General features: G+C 50.8%; 2 protein-coding genes across 2 annotated transcripts in view; one reads left to right on the top strand and one right to left on the bottom strand.

The window, feature by feature from the left end:
- LOC119450819 (serine/threonine-protein kinase RIO3-like) overlaps window positions 1-15,053 on the bottom strand; it is a 29,303-nt gene extending 14,250 nt beyond the window's left edge. The window contains 5 exon segments of the mRNA XM_049666262.1: window positions 556-709; window positions 1,215-1,455; window positions 2,886-3,073; window positions 14,457-14,771; window positions 14,931-15,053. Coding sequence (XP_049522219.1) covers window positions 556-709; window positions 1,215-1,455; window positions 2,886-3,073; window positions 14,457-14,659 — 786 coding nt within the window. The 5' untranslated portion in view covers window positions 14,660-14,771; window positions 14,931-15,053.
- LOC125944860 (uncharacterized) lies at window positions 11,240-11,893 on the top strand. Its single transcript, XM_049666261.1, has one exon. It carries the CDS (start codon window positions 11,240-11,242, stop codon window positions 11,891-11,893), a length of 654 nt encoding a protein of 217 aa, XP_049522218.1.
- Window positions 15,054-15,154: the final 101 nt, after the last annotated feature.

Below are 15,154 nucleotides of genomic sequence, written 5' to 3'. Positions count from 1 at the left end.
TGAAATGCTTGATCTATTGAATGTCTCAGTGGATGCAGCGTAGAATAATCCCACAACTATGCATTTACAAAAAAATGTGGCATGTCGATATGACCACTCTTCAATCTAGTAAAAAAAAAAAAACGGGGGGGGGGGGGGGGGGGGGGGTAGGCGGCTTGATATACAGCCCAACCTTGCTATAGCCCATTATGTTATAACGAGGTTTGACTGTGCATTGAAGTAAACGAAAGTACAACAGTATGTTAGCATTTCGCCCACATGGAAACGCGGCCGCCATGGTTGGGAATCCAACTCGCCACCTCGAGCTCAGTAGCGGAATGGTATAGCCATCGAGCTACCACGGCGAGTTTTTTTTTTTCTATATGTGACACCTGCTATCATTTAGAACATTCGTTACAGCTACTTGAACCAGAAGACAACCCTGGCTGTAGAGCAAGCATGCAGCGATGTGCGAAGCAATCACTATTGGCCCGTTTTCCTTTCATGCCACAGGGTGACTTCAGAGGCAATCGTTCAGCCACGAGCATAATGAGAGCGTGATCTAGCGGCACTCACTGCGGTGGCCTTCTCTCGCTTGTCGTGTAACCGGGCCGCACGACGCCCCTCCTGGGCAGAGTGCACCTTGAGGGAATTGTACACGTGGTTTGACAGCCGCATGTCGAAACCCCCACCGTCCCCCGTCGAGATGCCAGGGGGCAACTCCATCACCCTGCACAGTAGCAGAAGTGAGATGTTATACCACGAGCGCACTCAGCAAAGGTGAAAACAGAAAACGCACATTTATAGGGCGAGAAATGCTGGATATTCATCAGGTAACATCAGTGCCAAGAATGACAAGGATCAAAAAGGTGGAACAGGGACAAGCACTGATCTCACCACATTTTCTTTCATTGATATCACTTTTTACCCTCATGTTACATGACAAATCTACACTCGCCCCATTTTCTGTTTTCCTGAACACTGCGACACCATGTGTCATCAGAGCAAATTGTGTAACAGCACAAGACAAATGTAACAGTAAAAAGCAATTCAACTAGCCTGTGTCAAAGCAAGGAAAGTTTGAGGTTGCCTGCATACTAAAGACGCATGTGCAAGCGAAAGACCTGCAGCTTCCTCCAATACTATTTGCAAAAGCTAATTAAGCCCTCTGAGGCAAAAAGTTCAGCGAACATGATTCATTGAGCCCAATTAAGCCAGTCATTCACGGCACTCACCGGCAGGCATTCCGGCGCCCACAGACAGTGGCATCGTGCTTGGTGGTGAAGCCTCCACCTGGCTGACGGGCCACGCCTGAACGACCAATAGCCTGCGCAGTTTTTTGGTCCCGCTCAAACGAGTCCCAGTGTCGGGCGCCACCTGCGCCTAGGCCACCATCCAGACCATCCTCGTCTTCGTCCTCAGAGTCTGACAGCACTGGCTCCCGTGCCCGTCGGTAGTTGTCAAATGACACACTCACTGCGCAAAGCGTGTAGTCATCTGAAGGACTGCAGCCACCAAAGATGGCCAACACTATTGCGAAAAACTTCACGAGGCCCTCAATTAGCCTGAGCCTAACATCACAAAGCATACGGTCTCAATCAATTTGCCATTTCAGCCATGGAGTACCCACAATTCAAGACAGGAAAGGAAGCACTTGTGAGCGGGCATGAGAAAAATGCACAAAGACGCAGCTTCACAAACTAGAAAAAAGAACATCTTGAACAATGGTGTTTATGCAAACCATAAATGTACGCCCAGCAACAAAATAAGCCGTGGCATGAAATCTAATAAAAACCTGAACATATCCGCAGCCTGTAACAGTAGCCAGTAAAACTGCATACGACAATGTTGTTAGCATATTCTAGTCAAAGCCCAAAATGCAAATACCAGGCTGTGTTGTGAGGCTGCGAAGACATTAAGCTTTTTCTCAGATTTCATGACCCGGCTTATTTTGTCTCCGGGTGTACATCCCTCAATAAAAAGACTTCTGTTAATCAAGTCATTCTTCTGTTACAGCCAACTTCTGTTAATTTGACCCTGATGAGATCTACAAAATTCATTGAATTGTCCAGCAGGTCAAATTAAACAAGATGCGGATGGAACACCAACACACACTGCTGATTCATTTGGCAGTATTTTCCTCATTCTAACACGCCCACAAATCACCCGCGAGGCCAATTTCAATGTGTCAAATAAAATGATAATGTAGAAATTCCACAAAAGCCCCAAAACTAAGTAGAATGCTAATGTGCACCCATGTTTTTAGCAAGAAAAATGGGCAAGAATTTAATTTGTGTTGCACAATGGCAGCCGGTTTCTAAAGTCAGCTACGCCGCATGATTTTTGAAGTCTGCTTCGCCGCGATACAATGGTGTTCTGCGGTAAAGCATACAAACATTGCGAAGGCGGTTTTAGTTCAGTGTCCGACTGCACAGCGCACGCAATTTTTTGGCCTAATAGTCTTTAAAAAAATAAGAAAAAATAAAACATGTTAGAATCGGGTAAATTCCGTAATCAAACATTATGAGCTACGTTTATTGCTTGAAAATCTTACTAGGGCAAGCCGAAAATGGCAGTTTTCGATAGGAGATGACTTTTCAATGCATTCACTGTCCCATAAGCTCCACCAAGTCAGACGCTGCCACTAGAGGACCCGGGTCGCTTTTGTGGTCACATTGACTTAAACGAAAAATCAAAATAACCGGAGTTGAATTAATGAACGTCTACTGTAAATGTTCTTAAATGCAGACAAAAACACAATTTGAACTGCCCGGAATGATAAGGTGAGATAGAGTGCCATTAACACAGTGATTGACCGTGGCAGCACCAACTGTCTATCACAGACATGCGCGGTCCTATGCAAAAGATAGTGAAACATGATGCTGCCCTCTGGCACACCGGCCTACCTTTGCTCTTGCCATTGAATTTTCTCTCCTCGACACCAAGCACGGTGTCGTGCTCGCGGTCGTACTCAGCTTGCAGCAGGAGTGCCAGAGCATGATCGTCGGTGCAGTCCTCTGCCGGCGTGAAGATCTCTGCAGCAGCAGCAGCAACAGCCACTGCTTCCCCAACATAAGGCACAGCGGAGTGGTCGCTGCAAGGAAAGGCAGACATGCCTTCAACAATGCGGACGGAGAGAGAGAAATAATGCAGACCAGTCCAGTGTGCACGGGATGGAAAATTAGGTGCCACAAAGTACTTCCAGATGGCCTCAGGGGTTCACAGCATAAGAACCAAGACCTAGGCAAGTTAGCATAGATTAATCTTGAAAACAAGGTGCCAAACAGACGAGGCACGCAACTGCACGGTCTTCTTTTCAGCAAAAGTGGAGGGCCGCATGTGAAGTAATGGAGGCTTATTATATTATTAGAAATGCGTTAGCTGTGCCTCTGTGTCATTGTTGACCAAATAGATTTTGCTCCTTTTTTTTTAAACACCTTTTGGGCGGTTTCCCCCCCTCCCCCCTTTATGTCGTTTGATTTAACTTTTTAATTGTTGGCACATGCACAGTTGTTCCTGTATGACTACATATGTACTGTTTTCTTGCAAGAAATGTTTGTTAGCTACGAGTAGTGGTAATGTTTGTCTTTTCTTTGATCGTCCCTTGCATGTTGGAGTATAGTCCTCAAGATTCACAACATAAGCATATCTCTGTATTTTCACTACTCACAAAAATCCGAAGCCTGCACCTGGCAGTGGAACATGTTTAGCAAGCGGGAAGTGGCAAGGACAAAACCTCAAGAGACGAGGTGCAAGTCTGCACAAAAGGCCTTCAGACTTCAACACAGCTTCACAGCTAACGCAGCTTCAGAAAACCCAGTTTTCTAGAAGACATGAAAAAAGAAGTTCTTGTTGCTGCTGAAGTGATTTGTTGGTAAGAAGACATGTATTTCGGGAATCTGCAAGACAATTTTTTTGTGAGAACTCTGCCACGTTGCGTCACTTAGCTGTTGAGAAATTTCTTAAGTTAATACAAAATCAGAACAATGTGTGTTTCTGTGAAAATCAACAGCATGTGGCTTGAACCTGCGATAATAAACATGTGAAATCATAAGAGTGCACACAGGCAACATATTGCACTTGTTTTACGCAACAAGGTGCAATGTTCATTTTCGGTGGGAACAAGCTGCCAAAGCCCAATTTTGTCACTGGGGAAAAAAGAGCTAAATGCTATTCACACAAAACTGCAACTGGAACACTTTGCAATACCAAGTTCTACAGGTCTATCTCACATCCGGTGGCGTCCCTGATGTACAGTTAAGCCTCGATATAACGAAGTCGATAAAATCGGCAATTTGCTTCGTTATATCGAAATTCGACCTTTTATGCAAATAAGTACAGTCACCGATCGATTTTTCTTACACGGAAACGGGCCGCAGAATTTTCCGAATTATCGCAATAGAAAAAAAAAAAAAGCAAAATGAGAAAACAATTCATTTGGTTGAATTTGGGAGACGGCAACGAATGATACGGTTTCATGGCTCATCAACGATTTCTTCACATCGGCGGTACGAATGAAGCGAAGCCAGCCACACTTTCGCGTCGTGTCCACTCCGCCCCCACGGCTGATGGCGTGCGCATGGCTGTAAGCGTGGCTGAGCGCAAATGCAGCCGCACACCCTGCTTTAGAGGTAGTAAAAGCTCGTTAATTCGGACACGTCCTTTGCTCCCGGCAGGCGTATGCATTATTTAATGCAATGGCACTCTCGTTAATTCGGACAACTCTCGGAGCTCGGCGAGCGCAGCAAATGTGCGACGCAAACGAGCCATAACAGCGTTAGCGTCCACCGAAACGAAGCGACGGAGTTCGCATCGCCATAGCCATCAGTTAAAATGGTAGGGGTATAGTGCCTACCAGAATATAAGTATATTCTAGGCACTATAGTAGGGGCATGATAGCAACGCCAGAACGTTTCATGCCTATTTGAGCCTTCAAAACTGCGAAGTCGCCATCCGTGATCGCGTTGATAGCGGCCGCGGTTTCGTCCGTAGCGGTTGCGGCAAAAAGTAGTTTCGTTTTGACTCGGTAGGCGCGTCGGCCGCTTGCCTTCATAACCGATCGAGTAGCCGCCATCCATGATCACGCCGATAACGACCGCGATTTCGTCCGCAGTTGCAGCAAACGGTAGTTGCGTTTTGACTCGGTGCGCGCGTCGGCCGCGCACCTTCAGAACCGCAAGGTCGCCGTGTATGATCGCGTTGGCAGCGGCCGCGGCAAACAGTAGTCTCGTTTTATTGCGATAGCAATTACATGGACACTTCAACGGGATTTCTGCCGTCGTCGTCGCCGTGAGGTTCCGTATAGATTCCAAGGGCGATAAAATCGTCGCCGCGCGCCGTATGCGCGAGTAAAAGCGCGCGGGGGACGCGCGCTATCACGGAGAGCCAACGCACGGCGGAAAGCAAACGCGATTGTCGCGCGAAAGGCCGGGGGGGTAGGGAGGCGGGGAGACGCTGTGCTACGGCACCAAATGCTTATCTTGCAACCCAGCGCAAGGGGGAACTGGCAACGCAATCTCCCAAGCGAAAGCAAAAAAAAAAAAAAAAAAAAAAAAAAAAAAAGCGGGGACGCAGCGCGGGAGGGAGGGGGGGGGGGGGGGGCAGCTTCTACTCTGCCAACAAATACGCTTGCACACTGGCTGTGGTGGCCGTCGCCCGCACCGTCTCTTATCTCCACACGGCTCTGACCTTTAAGTGCCGCTCAGTTTCCATTGAAGCGATAGACCGCACGCTTCTTCGCCCGCTGGCTGCAGCGGCTGCGCTTGCTGCCAGCGTTTTGACAGTCGTTGTCTGCGGTCATTCAGTGTGATCCATTCATGTTTGCTTGTGCGCGATGACACCACACTTTTCAATTCAGTTAGAAAGCGAATGTGTCCAAGTTTATGCGGCCGATAAAACTACTCTACTATCCCTACTCCGAATAGCTCTCTACCAATTTGCTATCGCAATTGATGCTTCGCCTTTCGGGCGAAACTGCGACATTTTTTTACTCAGTGCAAAGCAGTCGAGGATGAAAAGCACCGTCGACATCGCGATGGACGGCGACCCGGCGACATTGGCGAAAAAATAATCGGGATGTGCGCGGGCTAGTGAATAGCACCTCTCGAATGAAGACGCGCGCCGCGGCCGCGCTGTGAAGGAAGTCGCAAACCCTCGCCGCTGCGAACTCTAATCAGCCACGAGATGACGAGAATTGCAGCTTCCGCATTGCGTTTGTGCAAAATAGAAACATAATTAGCTGTTTCAGAGTGTAAATAACGTCGTATTGACGTAGTAAACATTTGTTTATTTTCTTGATACCCTCGATAATTCGACATTCGGTTAATTCCGATATTTTTTTTTTTTTTTTTCAGTCCCGTAAAATCCGAATTAACGAGCAATCTGCCGCGTGTACAAAAAGTGGGCGTGCCGAGAGGGCATGGCATCATGTAAGCTGTCTTCACGCGCGTTTGGTATTGGAAGTAGCGTAATCTCGAGTTTCGGAGTCCCGTTGAAACGAGAGGCAAACGAAGTATTCGCTCCCAGTTGCCGGCGCTTTTCAACAAACATAAACGCGGCTGCTGTCGCGGCACATTACCTCTAAGGCCCATTCACACTTGCGACTAGGCGAAGTCGCGCGACCAAGTTGGTCGCAAAGCGACCAGTGTCAAGTAGTCGAAAATGGTCGCTTTTCTCGAAATGCGACCGTTTCGGGCCAGTCGCGCGACCGCAGTCGCAGAACAGCTGAACCAATCAGATGCGAAGGAACAGGACGTCCGTATACGCTGACGCTTATTTTACGCGGCGATGACATTTCAAGCAGACGTGAACGGCATATCGTGATAGATTTCGGTTTAGCGACTCGTCGGTCGCATTTGTAAGTGTTAACATCATTCGTCTTGAGTAGTTTTCTGGTCGCCAGTCGCAATTGGTCGCGCGACCTCGCTTAGTCGCAAGTGTGAATGGGCCCTAAAGCAGGGTGCGCGGCTGCGTTTGCGCTCAGCCGCGCTTACAGCCATGTGCAGCCACGGCCGAGACGCGCGCCAGAAATTGAGACGCGCGCCAACTTGGCCCCACTCCCCCCCAGCCAACTCCTCGTGCGCGCTTGATCCCGTAAGTTCACTCCCCTCCCCCTCTTTTCCTTTGATCGCGCGGGAAGGCGGCACTCGTGAAGCCGCCATATTTCTTGTCTCACCCTCGAACGCTTTCACTCGCACCTAAAAAAAAAAAAAAAAAAAAAAGCACACAGTGCGCGGCGCGCGATAGGACCTTATCCGCACTTGGACTTTTGTCGCGTGGCGCACGATTTGAGAGGTATTTGAGGTGCGTTCGGAAGCAGCCGCTTATAATTCAATCATTTGACCACCTGCATCCGCGGAAGTTTCCCTTTGTTGTCTCGGTATGCCTTTGCGGCGGCAGTAAAATATCGTTATATTAAAATCGCGTATAAAGACGCTTTGTTACATTGAGGTTCTAAATACATGGTGTTCTATGAACAAGAGGTTATGAAACACTCAATACTTCGTTATATCGACAATTTCGTTATACTGAAGTTCGTTATATCGAGGTTTAAGTGTACATGCTCTCGCTCACCAATTGCTGCTTCGGGCGCACAATAACTAGCTTGCTCAAGCAAGGCAAAATTACCGTGCACCTTGATGAAGTCAGTGTTTACTGTGTAGAGGGCGCGAGTGCTAAGCCGATTATGAGGCGCCCTCTATAGGATGTAGCATATAAAGGCTGTGCTGTGAATAAACGGGGGCACTTCTGCTGGGGACTCGGAGCGTGTGTCTTTACTCCGCGGCCCTCGGGCTTCAGCCTGCCTCCTCGGCCGCCTCGGCTCGAACCCTCCCACCACATGGTGTCAGAAGTGGGATCCGTGGTTCCCGCGACTTGCCATGGCTAACAAAGACGCTCCAGTTCCTGCTCTCGCTGCCGCCAGTCTCCGGAGTCCCGCTCCGTTCCCCTTCGACGATGTCGGCGAGTGGCTGCCCTGGTTACGGCAATTTGAGGACTATGCCTTCGCCACCGGCATGCACGCAGCCCCGGACGAGACGAGGGTTAGGACTCTCCTCTACTGTATGGGCCCCCGTGCACGCATTGTCCTCAGTTCGCTCATGTCCGATGAAGAAGCGTACAAGTCCTACGCGGAAGTCACCCGGCGGCTCACAAGCTACTTCGTGCACCCCGTAAACGAGGTGTACGAGAGCTCTCGGTTCCACAAGCGGACGCAAGAGCCAGGCGAAACCGTCGACAGTTTCTTCACGGCCCTTCGGAACATGGTACGCAAGTGTAACTACCCGTCACCTGCCGTTGAAGAGCGTCTTGTTCGCGACCGTTTCGTCGTGGGTTTGGCGGATTCTCGCCTTTCAGACAAGCTGTGCCGCACTCCGAGCCTTTCCCTGGACGACGCACTCGTGCAAGCTCGTCAGCACGAAGACGCCGAACGCGAAAGACAACGCCTGTCCCTCACCGCTGGGCAACCGCTTACGGCAGCTCACGTGGACGCGGCGACTTCGCGTAAACCCGCGCAGCGTGCACGCGGACGACGCAATAGACGGGACTCTGGCAACTTTGCTGACTTTGCGTCACGTGACCGACCCGACGGTTCGCACTCGAGCAACAGAGCTGGCGAGGCTTTGAAATGCGGCCTAGGCCTAAGTAGGCAATGCGGATTTTGCGGTCACGAGTTTCACCGACGGTCTGACTGTCCAGCGGCCAAAGCGGTCTGTAACCACTGCAAGAAGCGAGGCCACTTCGCGGCGGTATGTCGCTCAGGGAAGCGCCTCGGATCCGTCGAGCTCCACTCCGTCGCGGCGGTGGCCCGCAACGGGCGGTACGTTGAGGTGCGTGTCAACGGGAACCCTCTCGTCTTCAAAGTGGACTCTGGAGCCGACGTCTCGGTGGTTCCGCGCACGTTTCCCGGCTGCCCAGCCGTCCTCGATAAGCCGCGAGGCGAAGAACTTTTCGGACCCGGGAAACAAGCCCTGAAGCTTCTCGGCACCTTCGACGCGGCGCTGTCTTGGAGAGGCAGGCAAGTCAACGAGCGCCTCTACGTCGTTGCGGGACAAGAGCAGCCACTTCTCGGCTATCCCGCTATCGTTGCCCTTGGGGTCGTCAAGTTTGTCGGCGCCGTCGCACCAGCTCTGCCGGACGCACCACCTCGTGAAGTCCCTCCAGCCCTTTTCACCGGCCTGGGCACGTTTCCGGAAGAGTACACGATACGTATCAAGCCTGACGCGGTACCGTATGCCCTCAGCACAGCCCGGCGTATCCCGATACCGCTACGAGACGTAGTCAAAAAGGAGCTCGACAAGATGGAGCAGGAGGGCGTGATCCGGTGCGTCGACGAACCGACGGACTGGTGCGCGGGACTTGTCGTCGTCCCGAAGCCAGCGGGGGGTTACCGCCTGTGCGTTGATTTGACCAAACTCAACCAAGTCGTTCTGCGTGAACGCCACGTACTCCCGACCGTCGACCAAACCCTCGGACTTCTCGGTGACGCACGCGTTTTCTCGAAGTTGGACGCAACTTCAGGCTTCCACCAAGTACGCCTGGCGCGCGACTCCCAGAAGTACACGACTTTCATCACTCCGTTTGGCAGGTATTGCTACTGCCGCCTCCCATTCGGCATAACATCGGCCCCGGAATACTTCCAGCGTCAGATGTCTCGCCTGCTGGAAGGGTTGGCTGGTGTTGTTAACCTTATGGACGACATCCTTGTGTTTGGCCGCACCACAGAAGAACACGACCAACGCCTCCAGGCAGTCCTTGGTCGCCTCCAACAAGCGGGGGTCACCCTCAACGCTGCCAAGTGCACTTTCGGCGTGTCCAGCGTGCGGTTCCTTGGCGTTGTCGTCGGTGCCAATGGCATCACTCCGGATCCAGAGAAAGTGGCCGCCATTCAGCGCATGCCAGCTCCTCAGGACGTTCATGGTGTCCAACGTTTTCTCGGTATGCTCAACCATGTCGGTCGCTTCCTCCCGGGCCTCTCTCAAACGACTGCGCCAATCAGAAGTCTCCTGAACAAGCTTGCAGCCTGGACATGGGGACCAGCGCAGGCTTCAGCATTTGAAAAGCTCAAGAGCATGCTGTCGTCGGACATCTGCCTCGCAAGGTACAACCCTGCACTGTTGACGACAGTCTCCGCAGATGCCAGTTCCTTCGGGTTGGGTGCTGTCCTCCTTCAAGACCAGCCATCAGGGGAGCGCCGACCAGTTGCATACGCCTCTCGAGCGCTGACTGAAACGGAACGGAGGTACAGCCGATCGAAAAGGAGGCACTGGCTGCCACCTGGGCCATCAACCGATTCGACGAGTTTCTTCGGGGTCTTCGTTTCACCCTCGAGACCGACCATAAGCCGTTAGTACAGCTCCTAGGAACCGCGGATCTCGATCTCATGCCACCACGAATCCAGCGCTTCCGCATCCGCCTTCTCCAGTACCAGTTTGATGTCAAGTACGTTCCTGGGAAACAGCTGGCCACCGCAGATGCACTCTCAAGGGACCCAGTCGTCCAGCTGCCAGCGACTCCAGCTGTTGACAAGGTGGAGCTGTACGTTCAAGAAGCACTCCGTGCTATCCCTCCTACATTTGCAGTCCTCCTCGACGACTTCCGAGCTCACCAGGCTGCAGATGGGGAGTGCGCGCAGCTCAAGTTGTACTGTGAGCAAGGGTGGCCTAGGAAAGAGAATCTGCCTCTCAGCATGGCTCAGTTCTGGGCTCATCGGGCCGAGTTCAGTATTGGTGACGGCCTTCTCCTCTGCGGTGGACGCCTGCTGGTGCCCGCTTCTCTGCGGAAGCACGTCCTCTCCCTCATCCATGACGGACACCTCGGAGTGAACCGTTGCCGCGCCATCGCCAGGGGAGCTGTCTGGTGGCCGACCATGGGGAGTCAGATCAAGACAATGGTGGAGAACTGTCCCAACTGTGCTACCACGCGGGTCCAGCGAGCAGAGCCACTGCTGCCTACCGTGACGCCTAGCCGTCCCTGGGAGCGAGTCGGGGTGGACATATTTCATCACGAAGAAGCCGACTACCTTCTCCTCGTAGATTACTACTCGAGGTACCCTGAAGTGCTGTCCCTTCGCTCGACGACGTCTACAGCGGTGATCTCCATCATCAAAAGTGTCTTCGCAAGGCATGGGATCCCAGAGACCCTCGTCAGCGATAATGGGCCTCAATTTTCGTCGGCAGAATTCCGCGTCTTCGCCCAGAGCTACGGATTCTCCCACGTCACCAGCAGTCCCAGGTACCCGCAGTCTAATGGGGAAGTCGAGCGTATGGTGCGGACGGTTAAGGAACTCTTCAAGAAGTCTCCGGACTGGCCTTTGGCCCTCTTGGCATACCGCAACGCACCTGGCGTGACCGGGTACAGCCCTGCTCAGCTGCTCATGGGGCGCAGCCTCAGGACTCGCCTTCCGGTCCCCATGGCCGCGTTGCTTCCAGAACCACCTAACGCTGCCGACTTCCACCGGCGTGACACTACCCAACGACGTCGCCAGCGTCAAGATTTTGACCGTCGACATGCTGCACAAGATTTGCGGCCCCTGGAGGAGGGAGAGAGAGTGTGGATTCGCGACACAGATTGTGCTGGCACTGTTCTTAGCCCAGCGCAGCGTCCACGCTCCTACGTGGTCCAGACGGATGCAGGTGCTCTCGTCCGCAACCGGAGACATCTGGTTCCGCAGCAGTCTCCGTCATCAGGTGGTCTAGACCTCGGCAGCTCCAGTCCACGGACACGAGGATCTGAAAGCCTGCCACAGACTCCAACTCGCCCAGAGCCTGTGTGCAGCAGTCCAACTCCCAGGGCACTTACTCCTCTACCAGTTGCATCGCCACCGGTTGCCCCGGCTACTCCCTCAAGACCGCCTGGGTCAGTTGTACGCACTCGGTCTGGACGTTGTGTTAGGCCGCCGGTGCGGCTGAACTTGTAGAACGTGCCATGAGACATTTGTCATTACGTTGTATACCTGAGAGCAAGGGGTTGCTTTCTGTTACTTTCCCAAAAGGGGGAGGTAGAGGGCGCGAGTGCTAAGCCGATTATGAGGCGCCCTCTATAGGATGTAGCATATAAAGGCTGTGCTGTGAATAAACGGGGGCACTTCTGCTGGGGACTCGGAGCGTGTGTCTTTACTCCGGGGCCCTCGGGCTTCAGCCTGCCTCCTCGGCCGCCTCGGCTCGAACCCTCCCACCACATACTGCAGCTTAGTATTGTGGTGCCATCTATCATGCACTTGCCAAATGATAGTTGTCTTTAAGATTAAAATGCACCTTTGTCTCTTTTCCCGGCATTTTTTTTTTTTTTTTGATGTCTAGACATGCGACATACAAGAGGCTTCAGACAATTTGACCCAAACCAGTGCAAAAACTGCGTGTAAGTAGGTGTTCTCCAAATCCACATCGCATAGAATTTAAAATTTCCATTTTAAAGGCTATGCTTTTGCTGGTTGAATGCAGCGGAAGCGATTTTGGGAGCCGGAAAAATGTCATAGACGTCGGGTTCTAAACACAACCTATTCCTATCGCAAGTAAAATTTTGACGCTGTTCCAATACACACTGTAGACAGCAAGGTAGACGGCTAAGTGGACAGCAGCCATCTTAAGTCTCGTTGCAATTTTTACGAAGACATCAAAGTACCTATGCAGTTTCGCGTAGACGGAATCAAAGTAAAAAACGATGCAAACTTCTTTTCTGTCCAAACAAGATCGCAACTGAGCGGGACACTTGGAAACTCGACAGGACGTCTGCACAGAAGAAAACGTAGACACACTTTCCTATGCTCTTAATGTAAGTCAAATTGTGTTTCTCATGGGTTCGCAAGCGCAAAGACATATACTATAATGTGTGCTTTTCTCAACTTATACCCGTGTCACACGGGCGTTTGGAAGGCCTTTCAACCGATAATCAGTTGACTCAAAGGTCAAGTTCGAGCTGCTACACGGGCGGTTTCGAAGGCCGCCGAGTCAATAGTCTATCGAGTCAACGGAGCACCCTACAACTCTATTGAAATCTCGACGGCCTTTGAGCAACGGAAGCGGAAACAGCGCTAACATGCCCTCTCGTTCACAGTGTGCTCGTACTCACGGTTAGAAAGAACAAATCAAACCAAAATGCTCTAAAAATACTGTATATTAGTGTTAATTATTATTCAATAAAGTATTTTTGCCACTTCATATGTGCGAACTGCACATACTCTCGATAACAGCGACGTGCTTGTGTTCATTCCTTCCTCCATGTTGTCTAGTACCCTCTCCCTCTACTCCATGTGCTGCCGGCTGCCGTCGTATCGCCGCCATTTCGCCATATAAACAAACATAAAAGAAAGTACAGTGCTTTTAAGTGGCTTTAATGTTGTTTAACTTTTGCTGACATGAAAACGAAAATAAAGATCCGCAGCGCCACACAATTTTGTGAGAAACGCCTGAACCACTCAACGGCCTTTCAAAAGTGCCGTGTAGCAGCGCGACAACTCCTTTGAGTCGATAGAGTTGTGGCGTTTCGAAGGCCGTCGACTGGAAGGCCTTCCAAACGTGCTCGTGTGACACGGGTATTATTCTTGTTGCTGCGAGGTGGCGTCATGTCGTATAAGCGTCTTCAAGGTGGTTTGAAATGCGTTCCAACACTTGGCCTAGAAGCTGTCTACATAGACTATCTCCGACGCTGACCAGAATTGGAACACACTCATAGTGTGATTACGCATCTTGGACAGAAGAGGTTTCACATATACTAGACTAAGTAAAACTTACTGTTGCAATAAAATGGCTTCCTGATTAAGAGGACAATCAATGTATTCAACAGATGAGATGCAAGGATGAGGATACTGCGCAGTGAGTCTGTACGTCAAGACTAGAGCATACTAGAATACAGTTGAACCCGGATATATTGAATCTGAAGTGGATCACAAAATAGCCTGAGATATAGGTCATTCGATATATAAAATGAAGTCTGATGGAAAAAATTTCAATGTAATTTTACTGCTGCTCGTTATACACAATAATTCGTTATATGTGGGTTCGACTGTATTTCAGTACGCTGTAGGCATGACATACTAACGCGTCATTAACTTGTTGTATACGCTTTCTCCTGAAGCACTGAAATATGGCACAGGCATTCATTTTCTTCTCATTACTGCTGACAATCGGGCCGAAAGCATATGACGGCATGCACTCACGTTTTCTTTTTTTTTAAACCAAGAAAAAACGCAATGAACATCAAGTTCTAAAAATTCCCCCAATTGCTGCTCCCCCATCTGTTGAAAATGCAAAACATCAGCTGTCGACATCAGAATGAAACGTGGTGCAGCCGTTTAGTGCACTGTCACAGTGCTATTACTGCCCGGATCCGACTTATCGGGCGAATCACGCAAGGCCCATCCTAGTGTAACCGGTGAGAAGCAGCCCACAGGAGTTTCCTCTCGCGCGATTACTAGCGAACTTAAGGCCCAGGGCCGAGGATCGGGCATCGACGCGCGATTCCGAAAGTCGGGATCAACCCACCCCTGCGCTGCGGCCACCAACTCTTCCTTCTCCAAGGCACGGGCGAGTTGTTCGCTCATCACCTCCTCGAAAGAGACGTCCTGCTGGGGCGTCGTCGAAGACGCGTTGCCCCAGGGACAGCTGCGTCTACTTGCGTCCAATGGTCCCGTCGGAGGTCCCGGAGCAGTCGGAGGAACAGGGACGAGTACCTCTGCGCTCTCCATTGTCACCTTGTCGTGATCTGTCACCGATGTTTCCCCCGTTGCCGTGATTTGGCTCACCGTCTTTTAGACTGATGCCTTCGAATGACAATCTGTTTTTTTTTTTTTTCTTTTTCTGTCTGAAACGAAACAGAATTGCTCTCTGTACCGAAATGGCACCACTGAAGATGACATGCAACGGTGCAACCGAGGGTCAACATTTGCGCAGTGCCCCGTCAATTTTGATGCCACTCAGGTCATCCGAGGAAATGCAGTTAGATGGAAGAGTACTTACTCGTTATTAACTTGTAGTTGGTATCGACGATCAGTTTCCTTTACTGTGTGAATTTAATTATTTTAGTCACTTCAACACGCTACGGCAAGCCTCCTCGAGGAAGGAGGCTCACTTTTTGAGCCCTCTGGCGTCGAATAAAAATACCTTTGGTGTATTTTAATATAGCAATATATGTTATTTTAGAGATATAAACGTATTGAATGTAATTTGTAAACGTTATGAGG

Source organism: Dermacentor silvarum, chromosome 4 (assembly GCF_013339745.2).
Source record: "Dermacentor silvarum isolate Dsil-2018 chromosome 4, BIME_Dsil_1.4, whole genome shotgun sequence".
NCBI lineage: Eukaryota > Metazoa > Arthropoda > Arachnida > Ixodida > Ixodidae > Dermacentor > Dermacentor silvarum.
Note: the sequence above shows the minus strand (reverse complement) of the source record. Positions and strands in the feature narration are given on the sequence as shown.

Coding starts and splice junctions, on each gene's coding strand:
- LOC125944860 (XM_049666261.1), top strand. CDS start 11,240: ATGGTGCGGACGGTTAAGGAACTCTTCAAGAAGTCTCCGGACTGGCCT.